The following is a 23141-nucleotide window of genomic DNA, read 5'->3' as shown; positions in this document are numbered from 1 at the left end:
GTACTACATGTAGCACACCATATGGCATAGTATACAATGAGTACTACATACAGCACACCATACAGCATAGTGCAGAGAGTGTACTACATATAACACACCATATGGCATAGTATAGAGAGAGTACTACATATAGCACACCATATGGCATAGTATAGAAAGTGTACTACATACAGCACACCATAGGGCATAATAAAGCATGAGTACTACATATAGCACACTATACAGGATAGTAAAGAGAGAGTACTACATAGAGCACACCATACGGCATAGTATAGAGAGTGTACTACATACAGCACACCATGCAGCATAGTATAGAGAGCATATTATATATAGAACACCATACAGCATAGTATAGCGTGAGTACTTCATACAGCACACCATAGGGCATAGTATACTATAGCATGAGTACTACATATAACACACTATACAGCATAGTATAGACTGAGTACTACATATAGCACACCATGCAGCATAGCATAGAGAGTGTACTATGTGTAGCACACTATACAGCATAGTATAGAGAGTGTATTACATATAGCTAAGCATATCATATGGCTTAGTAAAGAGCGAGTACTATATATAGCACACTATACAGCATAGTATCGAGTGAGTACTACTATATACAGCATAGAATAGAGAGCATACTACAAATAGCACACCATACAGCATAGTATAGAGAGCATACTACATATAGCACACCATACAAAACAGTATAAAGAGCATACTCCATATATCACAGCACATAGTACACAGAGCGTACTACATATATCACACCATACAGAACAGTATAGAAAGCGTACTAGATTTCTCACATACAGCATAGTATGGATTATGTACAATATATATTACAACCCACAGAAAAAACATAGAAGTATAATACATATAACATTCTGTACAGGATAGTATGCTACATATTATATCATGTGCAGCACATAAAGGACTACAAAGAGCATCTGCAGCAACCAGTAAGAAAGGGGCTTAGGGCCAGTGCCAATGGGCTTTTGTTTGCTTTAGAACTGTTTCCCTCTCCACACAAGTCTATGGGAATGCAAAAGTAGCTGAAGCAGGTCAAATGCAGGTCTTTATTGCACACTTATATTGGTCCAGCTTGGACCAATGTAAGTATGTACAGTTGTGCTTATAAGTTTACATACCCTGGCAGAGTTTATGATTTCTTGGGTAGTTTCAGTTACGATTATGATTTAAAAATAGAAAACACAGTTGATTGATAATAAATGGCTTCAGCCAAACTCTAACCATGAGTGAAAGAAAAGTTTTTGTGTTATCATTCATATTCTCTGAAAAATGACCAATAAATCATAAATTCTGCCAGGGTATGTAAACTTATGAGCACAACTGTATATCTCATAAATAAGGGTGTCTGGGGAAGCTTACAAATGCTGAAGTAGTCAGTGCTACTACAGTAATAGCAGCCATCTACCAGATCCTATGGCATCACTGCCACCATTCACAGAATACCTTGTATTCTTTCAATAAACAAAAGGTGTTCTTTTGATTGGACAAGGTGGAGAGCTGGGGTGATACAGTCACAATCTTCGCCTCATCCAATCAGAGAGCATCTTGTATTAACTGAAAAAATACAAGCCTTTTTATGAATGCCAGTGGTGCTGGGTGAGCAACCCCCTGCAGTCAGTATGCAGAGGGGAAGGTGTTCAGCAGAAGACCTTGAAGATAGCAACGATCACTGTAGTAGTGCAGACTAACACAGTGATTTCTAGCTTCCACAGCAGTCCACTGGGTATTAAATATGCATACTTTCATTGGTCCAAGTTGACACAATGTAGTTATGCAATTAGTAATATACCTGGAGTTCAGCTTTAAGCAAGATACCCGAAAATTATTCCTGAACATATACGTTATAATATATATACGTATACTGGATTGAAGCCAATCAGAGACGGGGCCCGATGTTCCGCAAGCCTCCCAGAGATCATTCCTGGACAGATCTACTGGATGATCCAGGTTACCAGAACTTGGAAGCCAATCGTAGATGAGGAGATGGGACCTGATCTTCAGTAGACCATCCAACTATATCTGAACAGATGACTTTAGTGGATGAGCCAGATTACCAAAACACAGAAGCCAATAGTAGAGTAGGAGACAGGGTCTAATCTCTAGCAAGCCCTCAAAAAAATCAGTCCCGGACAGAGGAGTATATCCGATGAGCTAGATTACCAAAACCTGGAAGCCAAGTGTAGATAGGGAGATGAGGCCTGATCTTCAGCTAGCCAACCAGAGACTATTCCTGAACAGATGAGTATACTGAATGACCCAGATTACCAGAACATAGAAGCCAATTGTAAAGGACGAAACTGAGACTGATTCCTGGATAGATGAGTATACCGGATGAGCTAGATTACCAGAACCTGGAAGCAAAGTGTAGATGGTGAGATGGGGCCTGATCTTCAGCGAGCCACCCACAGACTATTCCTAAACCGATGAGTATACTCAAGGGGCAAGAATACCTCCAGAGTGACCTGCAGCCAATCATAGAGGAGGAAACAGATCTTGATCTTCAGCAAGCCACTCAGAGACTTCTCCTGAACAGATGGATATACTGGATGAGCCAGTTTACCAGGACACAGAAACCAATCATAGAAGGGGATGAATGCCCCAGAGACCACATTCAAATGGATAAGTATACTGGATAAACCAGAATACCTCCTTAGTGACCTGCAGCTACAGAACAGCTTTGGGTTAAGCTATGTTAAAGTTAAGATCCACGTTCTGGACTTCCATCAGTGACAGGGGCTGTGTGACTTATCTCAGCCTCTTCACTGTTCAGGTGACACTTTAGTTGGCCAGCCAAGTGACAAGGTGGAGTGTAGCAGGTCAAGGCACTTCCAAGGTCTGTCGCCCTCAGAGAGATACAGTATCTGCTTATCCAGGGTCACCCTTTCATGAAGATCAGATCACAGACTTTTTAACATCTACTGTATAAAAAAAATCAAACCGTATGCTACAGTGGATATATGTTCTTGGTCCTATATTTGGGTATGAAAAAAGGGGGAAAGACGGCAACTCTATCTTCCAAAAGTAGCAATTTTATTCTTAGAGGTGGGGTACAGATAATGCGAGGACTTGCGCGTTTCGGCCTATAGGCCAAAATGTGTAAGACTTCGCATTTTCTGTACCTCATCTGCAAGAATAAAATCACTACTTTTGGAAGATTGAGTTGCTGGCTTCTCCCCTTTTTCATGTTGTGTCCTGGTGTATGGAAGACACCACAAGACAGTGCACCGATTGCTCGCTCCCTCTGGGAATTACACTAGGTGTTGTTTCTCCTTTCCTATATTTAGGTATGTTAACATTAAGACCATACGGATTATAACAGAGTAACTACCATATTTACGTGTACATATGTAATGCCGATGTGTACTACAGAGTGTACGTGTGTTTTGCACAGTATTTTCTAGGCTGCATGTGTATATTGCAACCCGGCTCAGTAGTCTCTGCATATAACATCCAGGTGTGCTGTCTTTGTGTTGTGTCTTGTCCTTGTGTTGTGTCTTTATTGTATTATTTTTGCCATTTTTTTTATGTGGGGTGTTGAACAAACCTGTCTCATTCTCTCCTCCGTTACAGATTGAAGTAGTGAATACATTCAAGAGCGGAGCTTCCTTTCAGGGGGCTCTGCGGAGACAATCCTCCACCACCAGCCAGAACCAGGATGTAACAAATGTTTCTAGTCCTAGTCACGTATCGCTAAGCAATGCTCTTTCCTCTCCTACCAGTGCGTCAGCTGCAGCCGCAGGGCGTGAGTGTGTCTTCTTACTGCCTCACATCCACAGAAATGCCAACTCTGGACCCCATTCTGTCTCTGTGAGGAAGCTAGCACAGATAATGGAAACATATCTATGTAATACAGTGAGAACCAACAAGCAGCTGTGCAGCCTGCCAGCCTAGATTGTAACATTCTATTCGTCCTCTTCTGGTGACCTTCCTCCATTTGTATATTCATATCATCATTTATCTTTGCCGTAACATCTAGTTACATAAACCAGATCCATTTTCAGTTGTGTCTCAAGGACGCCTCTTCCTCCATATATCCACTATCTGTGCTGTGTCCTCACTAGAGTCTCCTCAACCTTCTGACTTCTTCCTTACAGGTGACCATTAACTGTGCAATTCTACCGAGACCAGCAACCACACCAAAAACCATTTCATGTTATCACCATAATATATCCATACATGTACACACCGACAGGTCACATAGCTATATATCGGCCATGGAATACATGGCACAGCGTAGGTGATCAGACAAGAGTCAGTCTAGACCTGTAATCAGAAAGGTATCCCGTTCACTCCTTGTACAGTCCCAAGTTTCTCCTTTGTCCCAAGTCCAGTGGAAATTATAAGGGAGTATGATCCATTGTGAAATTTCATTGTGCTGCCCTTCCAACATGCAATATCAGAATGAACGGTATGACACAACCCTTTATTGTGGTAAGAGAAGCTCAGGGAGAGTCCAAAGCTCATTGTATGTCATCACCAGATTCATCCAGCAATATAATCTATAAATGACCACAGTAACTACACAAAATATAGCATCCAATCATAAATATGGATTGTTAGACATAGATGAAACAACTTATCTAAAGTCAGGTTTAAAAACAAATGTATGTGGAACAGCTAAAACTGAGAGAAAACAAAATTCTGTGCTAGAACCCACACTTCCTTCTCCTAACCTAACTCCACTTCATTCCAGTATAAGTTGACTCAACATTCCTCCCTCATCCACCTCATACCAATAACCTCTCCTCCATACCAACATGCTGAGATCCCCAGCCTCCCACTCCTCCATCTCATACTATTATAATGATATAAACAGCCTCCACTCCATACCAACATGATGAGATCCCTGGCCTTCCCTTCTCCATCTGATACCAATATAATGACATCAACGGCCTCCCCTCTATACCAACATGATGACATCCCCAGCCTCTCATTACTCCATCTTATACCAATATAATGACTTCAACAGTCTTCCATCCATACCAACATGATAGGATACCTGGCCTCCCATTTCTCTATCTCATACCAATATAATACCAACAGCCTCCCCTCCATACCAACATTATGAGATCCCCAGCCTCCCATTCCTCCACCTCATACCAATATAATGATATCAATAGCTTCCGCTCCATACCAACATTATGAGATCTCTGGCCTTCCCTTCACCATCTGATACCAATATAATGACATAAACAGCCTCCGCTGTATACCAATATTATGAGATATATAGTCTACACTAATATGATGAGATCATCATATACTCCTCCACTTCATACCAATATAAAGAGTTTATCGAGAAAAGTCAGCTGGCCACTCCATAGTTCTCAAGTATTTTGATTTGCCATACCAGTGAGTACACAGACTGTGGCAACTGTCTGTGTATTCACTGGTATGGCAAAATAAAATACTTGAGGACTATGGAGTTGCCAGCTGTCTTTTCTCAATGACTGTCTTGTCTTTTGGTGGATGAGAGGACACCACAGCTTAGGCACCCAGATTGCGACTTTCAGTCTTTACCTAAACTCCACTGCTCTGAGCGATGCATCATTTTGTTTAAATAAAGAGTTTATACCTCATACCAATTTAATGAGATCAACAGACTCCCCTTCATACCAACATCATGAGATCCTCAGCCTTGTCTTCTCCACCTGATACCTGATGCCTACTCCCCTACCTTTTACAATGTTTGTACAATGCTTTACAAAATAAAGGGAGGCAGTACTGTTACAATCCAGTCCAATCCAGGAGGTTTTAGATTGCTCTGCTTGTGAGAGCTTACAATTTAAAGGGAGAAGCAAGTGATACAAAAGATTATAACTGTGGGGGAATGAGTTAAATGAGAAAGTAAAAGTTTGGTTGTTAGGTGGCTTTGGGATAGGCTTCCATGAAGGGATGGGATTTCAAGGATCGCCTTAAAGCAGACAGAGTACGAGATAGCTGGATAGATGATTAGCATAGGGACTCCCAAAGGTCAGAAAGGGCTTTGTAGAAATCCTAGAAATAGCATGGAAGGAGATGATGAGGGTGGTAGAGAGCAGGAGGTCTTGGATGCAGCTGAGGGTTGGATGATATTTTGAGATGAGATTGATGATGCAGCTCGGGACAGAGTTTTGTATATTTTGGAGGGATTGGCACAGAGGTGCAGTGAACACTGAGCAGTTGGTTAGATGGATGTCTGGCAGCAACATTCATGATATGTTAGATGGAAGAGAGTATAACCTGAGTAGAAGTAGGCCAACAAGAAGAGGGTTGCAATAGTCAAGGTGATGTATGTAGTGGAGGGATTGGCACAGAGATTCTGTGGACACTGTGCAGTTGCTTAGGTGGATGTCCACCAGCAACATTCATGAAATGATAGAGTGAAGAGGGGGTTAGCCTAAGTAGAAGTAGGCCAACAAGAAGAGAGTTGCAATAGTCAAGGCAAGAGACTCTGTTAGAAGCTTTGTGATGTCATTTGTTAGGAAGGGGTGAATTTTACAAATGTTGCAGAGATGAAGGCAGAAAGATTGGGACAGTGATTGGATGTTGGCCCAAAAAGGAGAGGTCTGAGGGGAGTGTTTGTTGGGGGAGGGGGCACAGGGAGGAAATTATGAGCTCAGTTTTGGAGCTCAGTCTCCTTTCCTACACCTCATACCAATATGATGAGATCACAGGACACCCCTCTTCCACCTCATACCAACTTGGTGAGATCACAGGACATACCCCTCCTCCACTTTATACAATATGATGATATCATAGGACACCCCTCTTCCACCTCATACCAGTATGGTGAGCTCACAGGACACCCTTCCTCTACCTCATACCAATATGATGAGATCACTGGCTTCCCCTCCCCCCCTTCATATCAACATGATGAGATCATTAGACATCACTCCTCCACCTTCTTACCTCCACACACATATAAACGCACTCCATTATGATTAGAACACCGATTTCCTACCTGAAGACATGGGACAGAGCACACCGAATGAAAGACTTCATGTTCTCAATGAATAGACTAACCCATTCCCAGATCATTGAGCATCCCTCCATGCAGTTGGCATCTCTTGGGAATGTTTAAACATTTTCAGTATATAAAGAGTAATAAAAATTAGCCAACATACTGCAGTAAAATTAATTTTTTGTTTTTTTTTCTACTCTCTGTCTAAACCTTTTCCACTCTGTTTGTCTTTCTCAGAGGGCTAGAAAACACTGGACCAAAGGTTTAGCAAGAGAGAGTGAAATATAAACAGGTTGTGAGTCTTTATCCTTAAGCCTGAATTTACTGTGACTGACTTCCAAAGGTTTCGTCTTGCCGAAGCCAGGGTAAAACTTCGAGTATATGCCCAAAAGCAGCCAGCGATGCACCCATATTATGTTTTGGTCTAAGGTACCCGTGGACTGTCATGTCATGTTCTGCAGTTTCCCCTGTTCTACAGACCTAACAGAGGTGATAGGAACTTTATGGCACATAATAGGGAAGGTTAGTGGTACTAGGCATTGTACATATAGTAAGGTCTCTAGCTATGGCATGTTCTCTGTCAGGGATGATATGTAGAGTATACTTTGACTTATCTGGATTTTACGGTGCTGTAGAGTCTCAAACATAGCACACACCCTACTACCCAACTATCCCATGCAGGACAAAAACTGTCCCGGCCTGCAGCCTGACCATCTTTGTGTCCTTCTAAACCTATATATAGGGCAATGCTTTCTTCATGCTAATCACAAAGATGGTGGTACCCAAGGCCATTTTCCTCAGGAAATAGGTGCAGGAACTCATCCATGACCTCCTAACAACCTCCCTCCCATACACACACACCCTGCAAACCGCATCAAATAGTGGGAGTGGTTAAATTTTGCTAGCAGTGAGAGGGTCTTACAGGGGCATTAAATACCAGGAGTGTATTACGTAGAGTTGGGGTGTTGCTTTCACCCCTCTTCAGCTATGACCTCTTCATGCAACCCCTCCTCCACTGCCCCATCTTCTCCCCCTCCTTAAATCTTTTACTGTGCTGTATTAAGCTGAAGCAACCAGCCAGCTCTAGTACCTCCCCACACACTGTAGGTGCCTCTGTCTCTCTCACTTGCAGGGAGATCATCCAGTGGGGTGGTTGGCATCCACACATCAGCCTGGGCACCTGCATCCCCCTTTTCCCCATCCTGAACTCAGTGGGAGCCGCTGAGGAGATCAGATTTGTTGGAGCCGTTGGGAGACAAGCTGTCACTTGTAAACGCAGAAGCTGGACTTCTGTGTCAATGGTTTGCAGGGAGCAGAGGGACTGAGCCAGAGGTGGTGGAACCGAGTTCCACCAAGTTCCAGCTGAAAAAAAGCCCTGGTGGTACCTATAGTACAGCGGCCTCCAAACTGCAGCCTGCGGGCCAGATGTGGCCCTTTTCTTGCCTTTATTTGACCCTTGGGGCACTATTTATTCCACTGACACCAACAATGGAGTACTATTCCTCCCACTGACACCAGGCATGGGGAGCTAATTCTCCCACTGACCACCCAGCCGATGACATTGTTTATTTCCACCAATGCCAGGGCATTTTCTACTTCCACTGGCTAGAGTTTGGCCCCCCTAAAGTTTGAAGGGCAGTAAACTGGCCCTTTGTTTTGAAAATGTGGAGACCAATCCCCCCCCCCTGTAGTACTTCAGTGTAGTTCCACTTTCCTGGCAGTTTTCTATAGTGAACCTCTGGCTAATGCGTAATCAGCATTTAGGTAGATAAAGGAACGGGAAGGTTGGGACTTTATATGAAGTCCCAACCTTCCTGTTCCTTTATCAAATTGATAGAGATGGAGGCACACGGCCTTACCAGGCCATGGCTTCATATAAGGTCCAAAACCCCCTTTGCTCTTTTTTCTAGTCAATAAGTAGGTATTATTCACTTTTACTAAATCACACACAGACCCCAGAGTTGGCACAACTCTAAAAAAGGTAGAAAACTCCACTGCTCAATGACTACATACAACAGTTTTTGAAAGGATGGGAGCGCCACACCAGCTTGTATAGTCCTTTAAAATATATTTTTTTAATTTAATATTAATTTAATATTTTGTAAATTATTTAAGGAGTATAGTATCCAACAGACCGTACAAAAAAGAAAACATCGTCAAAAAACATACACCAAGGCCACATGTAGAAAGCATCTTTGAGAAGGTATAAAAACACAATGCGGTACTACAATAACGAGCAAGTAAATGGGTGGGGGTGAAAACCCTTATGGAGGAACAATCTGCCACTAGAGCGAAGATTGGTTAGAAATGTGCACGATGAAACATTTGTTAAGTTAATAATTTTGTTTGTCATGTTAGAATGATTCGTTTTTGAAAAATTTGTTTTGTATATGCGGCTTTGTTTCCTATATTTATTATTAATTTGCAATTCGAATTTGAAATTTGAATGTCAGAAGATGCTATATTCCTTCTATTTTAATAATTTTTTTTTCTATTTTATTCTATTCTTTTATTTTATATTCTATCATAATCTCTTCTATGCTTTTATTTTATATTCTATTCTTTTATTTTATATTCTATTTCTCTATTTTGTAAATGGGACAATTTGAAGTCATCAGGGGGGGGGATCAGGAGGGAATACATCTTAGAGAGCATGTGTGGTAGTATACCACGAACAGAACAGGGTTCTTCAAAAGTGGTTAATCGGAAGTCCGAAGGGGCAAGAGAGCTGTTGAAATGTTGAAGCTGTAGAGCCCTTTAAAAGATTTTTTTTTGTATCAGCCAGCGTGTTTCGGGGGCCCAGCATTCCCCCTTCATCAGTGCTGAGCTCCCCCCCCGAAATGAGTTGGCAGTTACAAAATAAATGTAATAAGTACTAAAGAATACAATAAAACAGAATAGAAAAGAATAGAATAGCACAAAATAGAAAATAAAAGAATTGAATAGAAAAAATTGGATTAGAATGGAATAGAACGGATATAGCCATCTCCCGAAATTCAAATTTTGAATTCAAATTGATTTGAAAATAACGAATATACGAAAAACAAATCCGAATATACAAAACTAATTACAAAAATGAATCATTCTAACATGACGAAACTAAACTATTAACTTAATGAATGAATCCGCAATTAACCAAATTTTTCCGTTGTGCACATTTCTAACCACTGTTCTCTTCACGCTAGTGGTAGATTATTATTATTATACAATATTTATATAGCGCCAACAGTTTGCGCACTGCTTTACAACATGAGGGCAGACAGTACAGATACAATACAATTCAATACAGGAGGAATCAGAGAGCCCTGCTCATTAAAGCTTACAATCTAGGTGGGAGGGTCAAGTGATAGACAAGGTAATAACTGTAGGGGGATGAGATGATGGAGAAAATCAAAGTACTGTTGTTAGGTGGAGGCAGGATAGGCTTCTCTGAAGAGGTTGATTTTTAGGGATTGTCTAAAAGCAAACAGAGTAGGAGATAATCGGAAGGATTGGGGTAGGGAGTTCAATAGGATGGGAGAGGCTCTGGAAAAGTCCTGGAGGCGAGCATGGGAGGTAATGACGATGGAGATAGAGAGCAGGAGGTCTTGGGAGGAACGAAGAGAACAATTAGCTTGGTATTTTGAGACTAGGTTAGTCATGTAGCTGGGGGGCTAAATTGTGGATGGCTTTGTAGGTTGTTGTTGGTATTTTGAATTTAATTTGTAGGGTGAGCGGGAGCTAATGGAGGGATTGACAGAGAGGAGTAGCAGACGCTGAGCAGTTGGTAAGGTGGATGAGCCTGGCAGCAGCATTCATGATGGACTGAAGGGGGGATATCCTATGTAAAGGTAAGCCAATAAGGAGGGAATTGCAGTTGTCAAGGCATGAGATGACCAGGGAGTGAACTAGGAGGAGGTTTGTGGTGTCATTGGTTAGAAAGGGTTGTATTTTTGAGATGTTGCGGAGGTTAAGGCAGCAAGATTTGGACAGTGATTTGATGTGGGGCTTAAAGGATAGATCAGAGTTCAGGATTACACCTAGAACCTTGGCAGTAGGGGACGGGTTGATAGTTGTTGCATCAATCTTGACAGAGAGATCAGAGGAAGGGTCACGCGGGGGACCAAATATAATGAGTTTGGTTTTCGATAGATTAAGTTTGAGAAAGTGGTGTGACATCCATGTCTGTTAGAGATTGTTCCTCCATATGGGTTTTCACCCCACCCATTTACTTGCTCGTTATCGTATTACCGTTTTACTGTGTCTCTTCAGCTTTTTGAAAATTATGCTTTCTACATGTGGCCTTGGTGTAAGTGTTTGCATGTCTTTTAATGATGTTTTTTTTTTTTTTTTTGTATGGTCTGTTGGATGCTATGATAAATGCTTGAGGGTCCCCACTCAGGCTGTCAAAGTGCCGTTAATTGAATGCCGCTGATCAATGAGGGTGCAGGCTGAGGAAAGGTCCGTACAGACCCAAAGCATAATGCAAAACAGAAAAAAGTAGCCCAACCGCCGCACACCTCACCCAGCCCGAGTGGTAAGCAAGTAAAATAACTTGCTATGGTCTGGACGAATCGAGCTGAGGCTGCTTTTCAAAATTCTCCCATCCTTTCAAAAACTTTAGTAAACTCCTCTTGGGGTCCAGCAAGACCTTACAGTTGCTGGTGAGCAGCCTCTAGGACTGTAAACTGCCCATTGCGTTATAACGCATCTCCATATGGTTCAGCGCGCCTACATCACAAAGATTGCAATACATACAAGCCAGGATTATGGGAAAGGCAAAGCCATTTAACAATCACTGTATATTGGAGCAGTTCTCATGATTCTGGCCCCTGGAGACTGGAGTTGGACAACCAGTTTCTAAACATATTAGTTATTTCATAGATTCTGTCCAGCAAACCATCCTCTATCTTCTAGTTGTAGGGATGGTCATGGTGGTCTTCATCTTTTCCTAAAAGAGTATAAATGCAGAACATGTACATAATATGAACACAAACTAGCTTTTTATCATATTCTGTAATATGATTTTCACCAGTAAAGTGGGTTCTCCAGTATGCTCCCGTGATTGCCACATTGCGATTACATTACCACACCCTGTGTTTTCTGAAGCCACCAAACAAGTGACTTCTTTTCTTGTCACGTGTTCCTTTGAAAGAAAGCTGGGCTCTTTTGATTGATATGTCCCGTGTCCCTCTACTTTCTATCATCCTTTATGTCCCAAGAATGCAGAGATAATGAACATCAAAGAGACAGGCTAACACTTTATAACTGTAGGGATAGCATTATGAAAAACAGACAACACGATAAGTAAGGTGCTTCTTGCACAAGTCATGGTAGGCAACCACTAACTTGTAGAATCTATGACACAAAGTGAATGTATTTCTTTCTCCAGCACTGTCAGTATTACCAGTCTAACTTACAGGGCTGGCAGCGGGCATTGGACGAAGATCTTATTACGATTATTTGTTCCAGCTGTCGGAGAAGAAGAGAATTGCGTGTAGCGGAATATTATTATCCATGTCTGTCTTGTAGCCTCCATGTCCCCAGAGGTTTATTTTTGTCTTTGTGCTGTTGTCTGTGCTCCCGTTAGTACAGGGGCCTGTCTATCCTTGTCTGTCAGTGTCGCTCTTCCTCCCTCAGTGTCTGTTTCCTGGCATTTAGTCCTTCAGGTTTTCCAGTTACAAGATATGATGTGGTCTTCTGTCCACTGGCTTTCATAGCTCTATCCCAGACTTAGTGTCACTAAGTTCCATTAAAAAAAAAAATGGGAGCTTTTTATCCTGTCCTGCACGTGAACACCTCTCCAGTTTGTAAATAAAGATACTCCTTAGGTCAATAATACTGTTGATAAAAAAGCTTTCCATGCATGGCAGCTGGTTTGTGATACAGTTTTGGCAGTGACATTCAAGCTTCTGACACCTCAGAATTAAAGGCAACCGATGCAGGGCTTCTAAATCTAATCAAACCCCTAAAGCAAGTCCCGGAATAGGACAGCCCAAATATCAGGGTTAGTGTCTTAAGCGACTGTTCTCCCAAGGTTTGAAGTCAGTTTTTGGTTTACAATCTCATTGGGGTCCTCTGAAACACATTCTCAGTGATTAGATTCTATCCTCTTTAGAGTTCATCACTTTGAAACCAAGTTACACCTTCTGGAAAACACCTTCTATTTGACAACTAGGACTAAGATTGCTGGAGGGAACGTTGGGCCTATACTCAAGTGTTTACCTTTTTTTGCATGAGAAAATGAAAAAAAAATAACAACCCTTTTACATATGAAACATTTAGTGTTTCACATTATCCAGGCCTCCAATTTGTAGCTGTGCTGTGCCAGTCCTTTGTGTTAGTGGCAAGTGTGACCCTTCTGTATGCCGTAGCATGTATTTGTTCCTTGTCTGCTTGTGGCTGCTGTGCTTTTCTGTTTTGCATTTGACTCCATGTATCCTAAGTCTTCCCTACTGCTTTTCTAGGGTGTCACTTCAAAGGCAGAATCAGGTTCCTAAATGTATGAAAGTCCTCATGGGAACCTCCAAAGCTCTAGTATAAGAGTTAACGAGCTGCGTAAACCCAAGCAAAAAGTTTCAAACTGTTTACCAAATCTTATTTTAAAGTGTAACAATACCTGTTAGAACCTCCATTAGCTTTTTATTGGTGTGTGGGACCTCATTGGGGGATTTTCCCATCATTTCCTGTCCTAGTGACAAAGATGACAGAACGAGAGGGGAAATCCTTTGAACAAGGACACGGGCCACAATAAAAGAAAAAAAAAAAAAAAAAAAGCTTTCTAGCCTAAAAGTATTTTTTTTTTTGCCATTGTGTCCTCATTGGGAAGATTTTCTCCTCACGAACAACATAAAATTTTTATGCCTGGAGTTCCACTCAAGATACCAGGACACATAGCACTTTGAAGAACAAAGCATGCTTATTAGTAACTGAGAGAACGTTTTTACAAAGAGCCATTATACATGTATTCATTTATTAAAATGAGCCTCTTGCTTTCCTCAGGACGTTGAGAGGAAAACAATTAATGTCCTTGTTTTCTGATTGCAATGAAAGCTGTCCCCCCCGCATTGGACATCTCTCCATAGTTGGACTCATCAGCCTTGCCAGTGTTGTTCTCTGCTTTTCCTGTCTGCAGTTTTTCTGCTCCATTAGATCGTATTTTTTTGTTGAATTCGTAAAAGATTTAACATGGCCAAAGAAAAGAGGCAAACTACCACCCAGTCCACCAAAACCAAGTTGTACCATCGCTAAGAGTATAATGTATGGCAGCCTTTTTCAACCAGGGCGCCTTCAGGTTCCTTTAGGGGGGCCTTGGTAAAATGCCTGAAATTTGCCCAAAGATTGTATACAAGCCAGGGGGTGGATGAAGCCTGCCTTTTAGTTACACAAAGCCACGGGTTTTCAATGTGCGCTATTATAACCTTCCAGCTGCCAATGTCCTCATAACCAATGACATCAATGGATGATAAGGAGGATGTTGGGGGCCTTGCACAGCATCCTTGTTTGCCCTTCTCCTACCCCTCTCTGTCAGCACTGGGGTCATATCAGCTAAGAGAGGGAGAAAAACTGAGGGAGAAGAGAAATACTGTAATACTAGTCGGTAAAAGTGTGCAAAGCTGGAGGAACAAATCACCTCTAATGTTGGGTGGCTCACGTGTGTGGATGCTGCTGTGATATGTAAAACTATTAGTTTAGTTTTTTACATTTTAGAATGGGGTGCCTCAAGATTGCACATAATTTTAAACGGTGCCTTAACTGCAAAAAGGTTGAGATACTCTGATGTATAATGTCTTTGATCAACTTATGATGATCCCTAAAAAAATAACAATTGATGGTCACACTTTGTGTACATGGGTTATATCTGTTTTTAATTTATAACCAGCTTTATTTTTTTTTAGATCGAATCATGTCTATTGAGTAGAAAAATGCTAAAGTTTTTTTACATTTCCAGTACAAAAAGAAAGGAAAGAAATGCACAAATAATCCAAGTGTGTTACATACAACTTGCAAAGTAAACCCCTAAACCACCCACCCACCCTACCAATCCACTCCAAGGTCTCCAAACAGTAGAGCCTTAGAACCCATCACAATTGTTGGCAATAGTAAAGTATAAACAAATGGCTGTGTAAGCTCTCTCATGACACTGTATAAGTGCAGTCAAATCAAGACAATTAAAGAGATAATATACACTAATATGCAATAAAAGATACTCAGTAGTGTTTTATCCTTAATATGTTTTTGTTCTATGAGGGGAAATTCAAGTTCCATCCACTCTTATCCTCCATCCACCTTGGTTTTGGAGGATTGGGTGGTAGAGTGCCTCTTTTCTTTGCTCACACTAGGGATGGTACCCATAGAAAAGTTTTTATGATCATCACAAACCCACCCCTTGGCCCCCTTTTATACTGTTTAACATGGCCATGCACCACTAGCACTACTACCACAGGATAAATTCCAGCTTCCTCCAATAAAGACCCTTATGGTGGCCAGTGATCTATGCAGTCTTCAAGACTAATAATATTTTAGACATGTGAAAGCACAACACTGAGCCGCCTTGTCCTCTGATGTTTTGAACTTGTGCTGCCTGTTCTGCCCTTTTCTAATAGCTGCTGTGTGCCGTGGGGCCTCTTATGACTCCTACCTTTCCATTCCTAGCATAGAAATGACAAGTGTAATCGCTTTTGTGTGTTTCATCCTTTTTTCTTTTCTTCTCCCAACTCCCTTCACACAGATCCGCGTCGTGAAGGCATTCCGTAGCTCTCTCTATGAAGGTTTAGAAAAACCGGACTCTCGAACTTCCATTCACAACTTCATGACCCATCCAGAGTTTAAGATAGAAGAATCTCAGCCTCACATCCCTCTAATTGATGACACAGATCTGGAGGAAGATCCTGCCCTGAAACAAAACTCTAGCCAGCCCCCTTCACCGAACAAGAACAACAATGCGGTTGACAGCGGGATAAACCTCACTACAGAGACCAGCAAATCAGCTACCTCTTCCAGCCCGGGGAGCCCCATTCACAGCCTGGAGACGTCCCTTTAGCTGGAGATGGCACTGCTTCCTTAATCACCAAAAACAAGGAATACTTGTGTCTGGCTCAGTAAGATGTTTTCACATTTTGGATGCCCGGCAGAGGAAGCTGCGTGTCCAAGCAGTGCTGGCAGTGAGATTGTGGCGGGTTTTTCATGACGGCCTGATGCTGCTGCCTCCGGAAAAAAGAAAGACAAACTAGGAAAAAAAAAAACAAAAGACACTATCCAACCATGTTCCTGCATGAATGTACACTAACAATCCCTTCTTATACTGCTTTGATTTTTTTTTTTTTTTTTTTTTTTACATACACTTCTGGGACGTTCCTTGCACAGGGATGTGAAAGACAAGAAAGAGAAAGAGTTTTCCCCAGACAACAGTATTTATCTGGTTAATTGACACATGAGACACAAACTGCTAACAAGGCAAAGACCTCGTGCTCAGACCTTTCTAGTCAAATACTATTTTTTGAAGTTGCAAAGCTCGACTTGCATAGGGGATTTTACAGCACCCAAAATGACGAAGGAGCATATACAAAACATTTCTGTAGGAGAAGTGCGTGTGTGAGAGTGTGTGTGTGTGTGCGCGCGCGCGTGTATGTACAGTATATATATATTTATATATACATACTGTATGTATAAATCCCTTCATATGAACCTGAGAAAAAAAAAGTACCATGGCATATCTTCGTAGCCAGGGGTGAAAAATGACCCCGCCCTTCCATATATTTTCTGTCTCTTTGAAAAAAAAAATGAAATATGTGTATAAACCCTTTATGCATGCATATGAGAAGGGGAAAACATTGTTCACTTATGAGAAAATATGAGGTTAAAAGATATTTAAAAAAAAAAAAAAGACAAAAAAATAATATATAATTATAATACTGCAAGCAGGGTGCACGAAAAGGTTATGTCTATTTCTATATACTGTGTGTAGTGGAGAACATGCACAAGGCATTCCACCCACTGGACCGTTTCCATGTGCAGTGCGGCTGGACATTGCTTCATCAGACCAGCCAAGACCCACACCGACATGGCACAACCACCATGGAACTGGGACAAGGAGTAGATGTTATTGTAAAAACATTGATTGTTTTTACCATTATTTTTTTCCCCATTAGGGGTTACAATAGCAATAATTCCCTTTGTGTCTGACCGCCAAGGTTCTTACCTTGATGGGCTGCTACTACAACACGTTAATTATTTGCTTCTGTAAAAGCTACAGCTTGTTTTGTTACATTAATTTTCTTTAGGGATCCTAGACAGACACCCTCAGAGAACACAATACTTTGGCAGGTTGCCTTATTTCAGTCTCAACTATTTATTATAGCGGTTTGTGTCCTGGGAAGAAGAATGTAAGTTTACAGTCTCATGAAGATGCTATGGAGTAAAAGGTCGGGACAAAAGGAAAGATTAAGGCGAAGCAATGTGAATTCACAGCAACATTGTTCATTGTGGGGACAGTCTGTTTGAATAGTATACCAATTGTGCCCCCAAAGTTCTTTCCTCCAAATTATGAGAATAGGAAGCCTCCAAAGAAAGAGCTCTTGGCAGCAGTATAGGAAGCCTCCAAGAAAAGAGCCCTTGGCACTAGTATAGGAAGCCTCCAAAGGAAGAGCCCTTGGTATTAGAATAGGAAGCCTCCAAAGAAAGAGCCTGTGGCATTAGAATAGGAAGCCTCCAAAGAAAAAACCCTTGGCAGCAGAATGGGAAGTTTCCAAAGATAGAGCCCTTGGCAGCAGAATAGGAAGCCTCCAAAGAATGAGTCCTTGGCAGCAGAATAGGAAGCCTCCAAAGAATGAGCCCCTGGCAGAAGAATAGGAAGCCTCCAAAGAAAGAGCCCTTGGCAGCAGAATAGTAAGCCCCCCCAAAGAAAGAGTCCTTGGCAGCAGAATAGGAAGCTTCCAAAAAAAAAAAAACCCTTTGCAGCAGAATAGGAAGCCCCCTAAAGAAAGAACCATTGGCACTAGAATAGGAAGCCTCCAAAGAAAGAGCCCTTGGCAGCAAACTAGTAAGCCCCCTAAAGAAAGAGCCCTTGGCAGCAGGATAGTAAGTCCCCCAAAGAAAGAGCCCTTTGCAGCAGAAAGGACAGCTGGGAGATGTGCGGGATGACATTAGGGGTACATATAGGTCAGTTTATGTGCAATAAACACCTGTTGGAGCACTCAGCCACTGACACGGCATGCCTTAACGCATCATCATTCTGTCCATGTCTGATATAGTTTAACTGAAATGTGTTATACAAGAACGTAAAGATTTATATTCTCTTACAGTTAGCAGTGTTGAAAATGATGTACGGGTATACTGAAGACAGGAGGAAGCATATGTTTTAGGACTATTATTATTAGAGAACTCCCATTCCAACTGTGTAGAAAATATTTGCTATAACTGATTGCACAGCAGATTGCTGGAAGACTTGGAGAATGATCAATATGGAACAGTGTAAATATAAGAAAAAGAGAAAAAAGAAAAGCTCAGTTCACATAACAAAAACTCCAGTTTAAAAATACGTCAAAGTTTACAAAAAAAAAAAAAAAAATTTTAGTTTTAATTTAAATAGAGACATATTTTTGTAATAATGATGTGAGAGCTTGGGTTAAAACTTTGGGGTTATTCTATAGAATTAAGAACAAGAGACCAGAAAAATGTATAATAAGTGATTTAATTGTAAGTTTTATTTTTTCACATAGACTTGTAATTAATAATAAATACCATTAAAGTAGAAACTTAAAATACCAAAAAAGGTTTACAAAAGCAGTAAGAAATTCCATAATTATATTTTGTGCAGGGCATATTTTCATTGTCAACAAAGTTGCCTTTTTTATGTTTTTTCTTTTTTTTTTTTTTTTACATGATAAATGGCAAAAATGCATTAATTACATTTTCTGCATGATCCACACTGTTTAACAATAAACAATATCCTTCAAAAGCAGTTTATTAGCCCAATTAGGAAAAGCCCCAACATAAGTGATTTAAAGCTTTGATTTATAAAAACAATTCCGAGAGTTTGATTTATAAGTTTTTAATGTCCACAATTACTGCAAAGAATCCCCAAATAGGTTGCTCACCCCCCCCCCCCCCCCCCGATGCCCAGACAAATAGGTGGATTTATCTTGTATAATGAACCTATTTTGGACTCTGAAGTTGAGTGGATCCACTTCTATTCTCAGTCCATAATTGTTGATGGCTGTAAAAAGATGTATGGGTAAGATACCAATTGTGTCTCCAAAGTTCTTGCCTCCAAATTATAAGAATAGGAAGCCTCCAAAGAAAGAGTCCTTGGCAGCAGAATAGAAAGCCTCCAAAGAAAGAGCCCTTGGCAGCATAATACCATGCCTCCAAAGAGCCCTTGGGAGCAGAATAAAAAGGCTCCAAAGAAAGAGCCCTATAGAAATAGAGCAGAAAGCACTGTTGGGAGATGTGTGGGATGTCCAATTACTCAGAATCCCCAAATAGGTTTCTCACCCCTCCACTGCACTAATAAACAGGTGGATTTATCTTGTATCAGGTAACTTTAAAAATATATTTCAAACTCTTAAGTTGGGTGGCTCCACTTCTATGCCGAGTCCATAATTGATGGTGGCTGTAAAAAAGATGTATGGATAAGATACAAATTGTGCCCCCGAAGTGCTTTCCTCCAAATTATGAGAATAGGAAGACTCCAAATAAAGAGCCCTTGGCAGCAGAATAGGAAGCCTCCAAAGAAAGAGCCCTTGGCAACAGAATAGGAAGCCTCCAAAGAAAGAGCCCTTGGCAGCAGAATAGAAAGCCTCCAAAAAAAGAGCCCTTGGCAGCAGAATAGGAAGCCTCCAAAGAAAGAGCCCTTGGCAATAGAATAGGAAGCCTCCAAAGAAAGAGCCCCAAAGAAAGCGAGCAGAAAGGACTGCAGGGAGATGTGTGGGATGCCCAATTACTCAGAATCCCCAAATAAGTTTCTCACCCCTCCACTGCACCGACAAACAGGTGGATTTAACTTATAACAAGTAACGTTAATGAACCTGTTTCAGACTCTGTAGTTGGGTGGCTCCACTTCTATTCTTAGTCCACAATTGATGGTGGCTGTAGATAGAGGTATAGATAAGATATAGAGAAACGAAAAAAACAATAGAGCGACTATGAATCCGATCAAATTGAATACAAATCATGGAACAAGACGTCATTTTTATCCAAATATAATTTTGAATTTTTGCAAATTCAATCGATATCTTCCCCAGAATAGGAACCTCTTTAGTGAGCCAGTCCATATGGAAGGAAGGTATAGGAGTGCAGCAGATTGAAGATGTGAGGAGTTTGCACTGCTAATCATTCCAAAAGTCTTGGTGGTAGTTTTACTAAACTCGTGAGGGAACCATAACTCACAAAACTTTAACCAGCTCTCAAATGTAAATTAAGCCCTCAGATGTCCCCTTTTACTAATACGGATGGTCCTTGGTATCGAAGTATCTCAAGGAAGAACTGTTCTTTCTCCCTAAAGCAACAGATTCAGATACTCACCCCATTCTACACATTGTGAGGATGAAACATGATAGTTGACTTAAGAAACTCTTAAAATATGACAACTAATGTCTACCCCCTCCAGGCGTTCCAGGCCTGGGTGGTTTTCGCCAAATGATCCCTCTTCTGAAGTCACAGCTGTAGGTTTCTTTGATGAGGCTCGGGACGGGCAGCTGGATTCAGCTCCTGCCCGTTGACTTTCCAACTCTAAAATGACCAGGGATTGACAGAAACAAGGCAAACACGTGAAATACCAAGATAATCACATCAAAGTATTTTGTATTTCTGATTTTTTTTTTTTTTAGATTAAGTGATCTGAATTAGATTTTACACATGGCGAAAACCCGACCTGTTGTATCACAACTGCCATTCGAAGCATGTATCTGAGCAATAAGTACGCCTGTCAGTCATCTCTCGGACTGCACAAGCCATGCCCTCGATCTCCAGGCCGTGCCCAATGACTTTAGGACATAGCAGTTAAGATGTACATAGTGTGACTGCATGCATTGTCTTTTGTAGCAAACACTGATGCTCAATGGTGCAGCTCAATGCACACAGGGCCTGGCTACACTATGTGATTCCATACAACATGTAGTAGTGTGTAAAAACATTCATGAGCTGCCATTCAGGAATCTTCTTAACAACCAAAAAACAACAAAAAAAAACGCTGAAAGTCCAGAGAAATGAGCCGGATTTCCCGAGGGGACAGCTATTCCTCCCACACAATGGCGCGCTGCGTACTTTGTTTGTAGTAAGGAAGATTCATCACTTGCAAATCGCTTTCTGTATCTTTGTCTGTCCCCTTTCTATGAAATGTTTGCACGCATATTCACAGCCTAAAGAATAACAGCTCCCTGATGTGAGTGGCGTTCAGGAAATGGAATTAATGTGTATTTTTTCAAAAGCTCGTTATAACACAAATATGCTTTCTACATTCTGTAATTAGCAGCATGGGAGATGTGAAAAAAAAAAAAATAGGCAAAAAATATAAATATATACAAAGATATATAAATATATAAATATATATAAAAAAGAAAAAAACGGTACAGTTGTCCATTCGGTAAATGATTTCCTCTATCTATGCTAAAAGAAAAAAAAAAAAAGACTGCTTTACTGTTTAAGATTTTTTTTTTTTTTTTTTTATTTAGCAGTGAGGGAGAAAATCTTTTTTGGTTCACCCATTTTTACATACTTTTTTTAATTCTAGATAATACTAATTGTAAATAAAAAAAAAAAGCCGTTATGTCTATGTTCATTTAATACTATGCAAAAGGTTATGCTGTATCGCTGTTCCTCCTCCTGCAGTGTGATACTGGAATGTTTGTGGTTTCAAACAAGCAAAATTGAAAAAAAAAAACACAAAAAGCAAAAAAAAAAAAAAATAAAAACAAATAAAAAATTACCAATGTACATGATTTTATAAATGAGGACACAGTGATGCCGAGCTCCTACTCTTGCTGCTCTGATTGTCTTTTTGGATGACTCGTGGCAGGAGCACAAGTGGAAACATTTAAGCGTTGAAAAAAAAAATAAAACAAAAAAATAAAATGAAAAAAATAAATAAATTCACAAAGCAGCATGAACCTGGTGGTCCGGAGTCACTATTATTATCTGCTTGTATTGTGTCACATCTGACTGCTTACACCACAGCACGTTCCTATGATATGCAATGAAATGGACATGGAGACACATGAACTGTCTGTAGGCCAGCAATACACAGACATGCGTTCTTATAGCACTAAAAGAGCAATCATTATTTTCTTTTCTGCTAGATGTCTATAGGTTTTGGCCGAACTTGCACTTAGAAGTTGCACAATAAAAAAAAAAAAAAAAGTAAAAAATAAAAATTCTTTATAAATTTAGGCCAATATGTATCCTGCTACAAACTTTTGGTAAAAAAAATCCCAATAAGCATATATTGATTGGTTTGCGCAAAGGTTATAGCGTCTACAAACTGTGGGATATTTTTATTTATTTTTCTTTACTAGTAATGGCGGCAATCAGTGACTTACAGTGGGACTGCAATATTGCTGCGGACATTCGGACACTGACACTTTTTGGGGACCAGTGACAGGAATACAGTGCTCAGTGCTAAAAGTATGCACTGTCACTGTACTAATGACACTGTCGGTTAACTTTGTGCCCAGTCAGTGTTTTTCCACAGTGTGGGAGGTGCTTTTACTAGGGGAAGGCATGGATCCTTGTCCCCGATTTTCAGGAACACAGGATCCATGCCCTCCCTACTGACAGAACGGCGATCTGCCATGTTTACATAGACAGACCACCATTCTGTCTCTCTGCTGGATCATCGGCGGGTGTCAGCGGACATAGAGTCTGATGTACCCACCGTGTGTGATCTCAGCGGGAGAAAGCCGCCGCCAGAGTGCATGCGTGCTCCCTACCCGGAAGAGCCGGATCACATATACAGATTTTATATATATATTATATATATATATATAATAGTTCACCCTCTGGCCCTATGCTACACTCTCTAACCCTTCTTCAATCCCCATCTTCAATCTCTCCCTCTCTTCTGGCATCTTCCCCAGCTCTCTAACACATGCACTTGTCAGACCCATACTTAAAAAGCCCTCACTGGACCCATCCAGTCTTAACAACCTACGCCCCATCTCCTTGCTCCCCTTCTTATCCAAACTCCTCG

General features: G+C 40.9%; 1 protein-coding gene across 13 annotated transcripts in view; it reads left to right on the top strand.

Annotated features, from left to right (window-relative positions):
- The window catches only part of ATP2B2 (ATPase plasma membrane Ca2+ transporting 2), a 292280-nt gene extending 270218 nt beyond the window's left edge, over positions 1-22062 (top strand). For 9 of the 13 annotated variants that reach the window (XM_073591712.1, XM_073591717.1, XM_073591711.1 and 6 more), the window contains one exon: positions 15687-22062. In XM_073591712.1, the coding sequence (XP_073447813.1) occupies positions 15687-15998 (312 nt within the window). In that variant the 3' untranslated portion in view covers positions 15999-22062. Of the gene's footprint in view, positions 1-3606; positions 3779-7213; positions 7269-15686 lie in introns of all 13 variants that reach the window. The other 4 variants (XM_073591719.1, XM_073591724.1, XM_073591723.1 and 1 more) reach the window with 2 other exon arrangements.
- The last annotated feature ends 1079 nt before the right edge of the window (positions 22063-23141 follow it).

Source organism: Aquarana catesbeiana, linkage group LG07 (assembly GCF_042186555.1).
Source record: "Aquarana catesbeiana isolate 2022-GZ linkage group LG07, ASM4218655v1, whole genome shotgun sequence".
Lineage (NCBI taxonomy): Eukaryota > Metazoa > Chordata > Amphibia > Anura > Ranidae > Aquarana > Aquarana catesbeiana.
The sequence above is the reverse complement of the archived record's forward strand: the minus strand, read 5'-3'. Positions and strand labels throughout refer to the sequence as shown.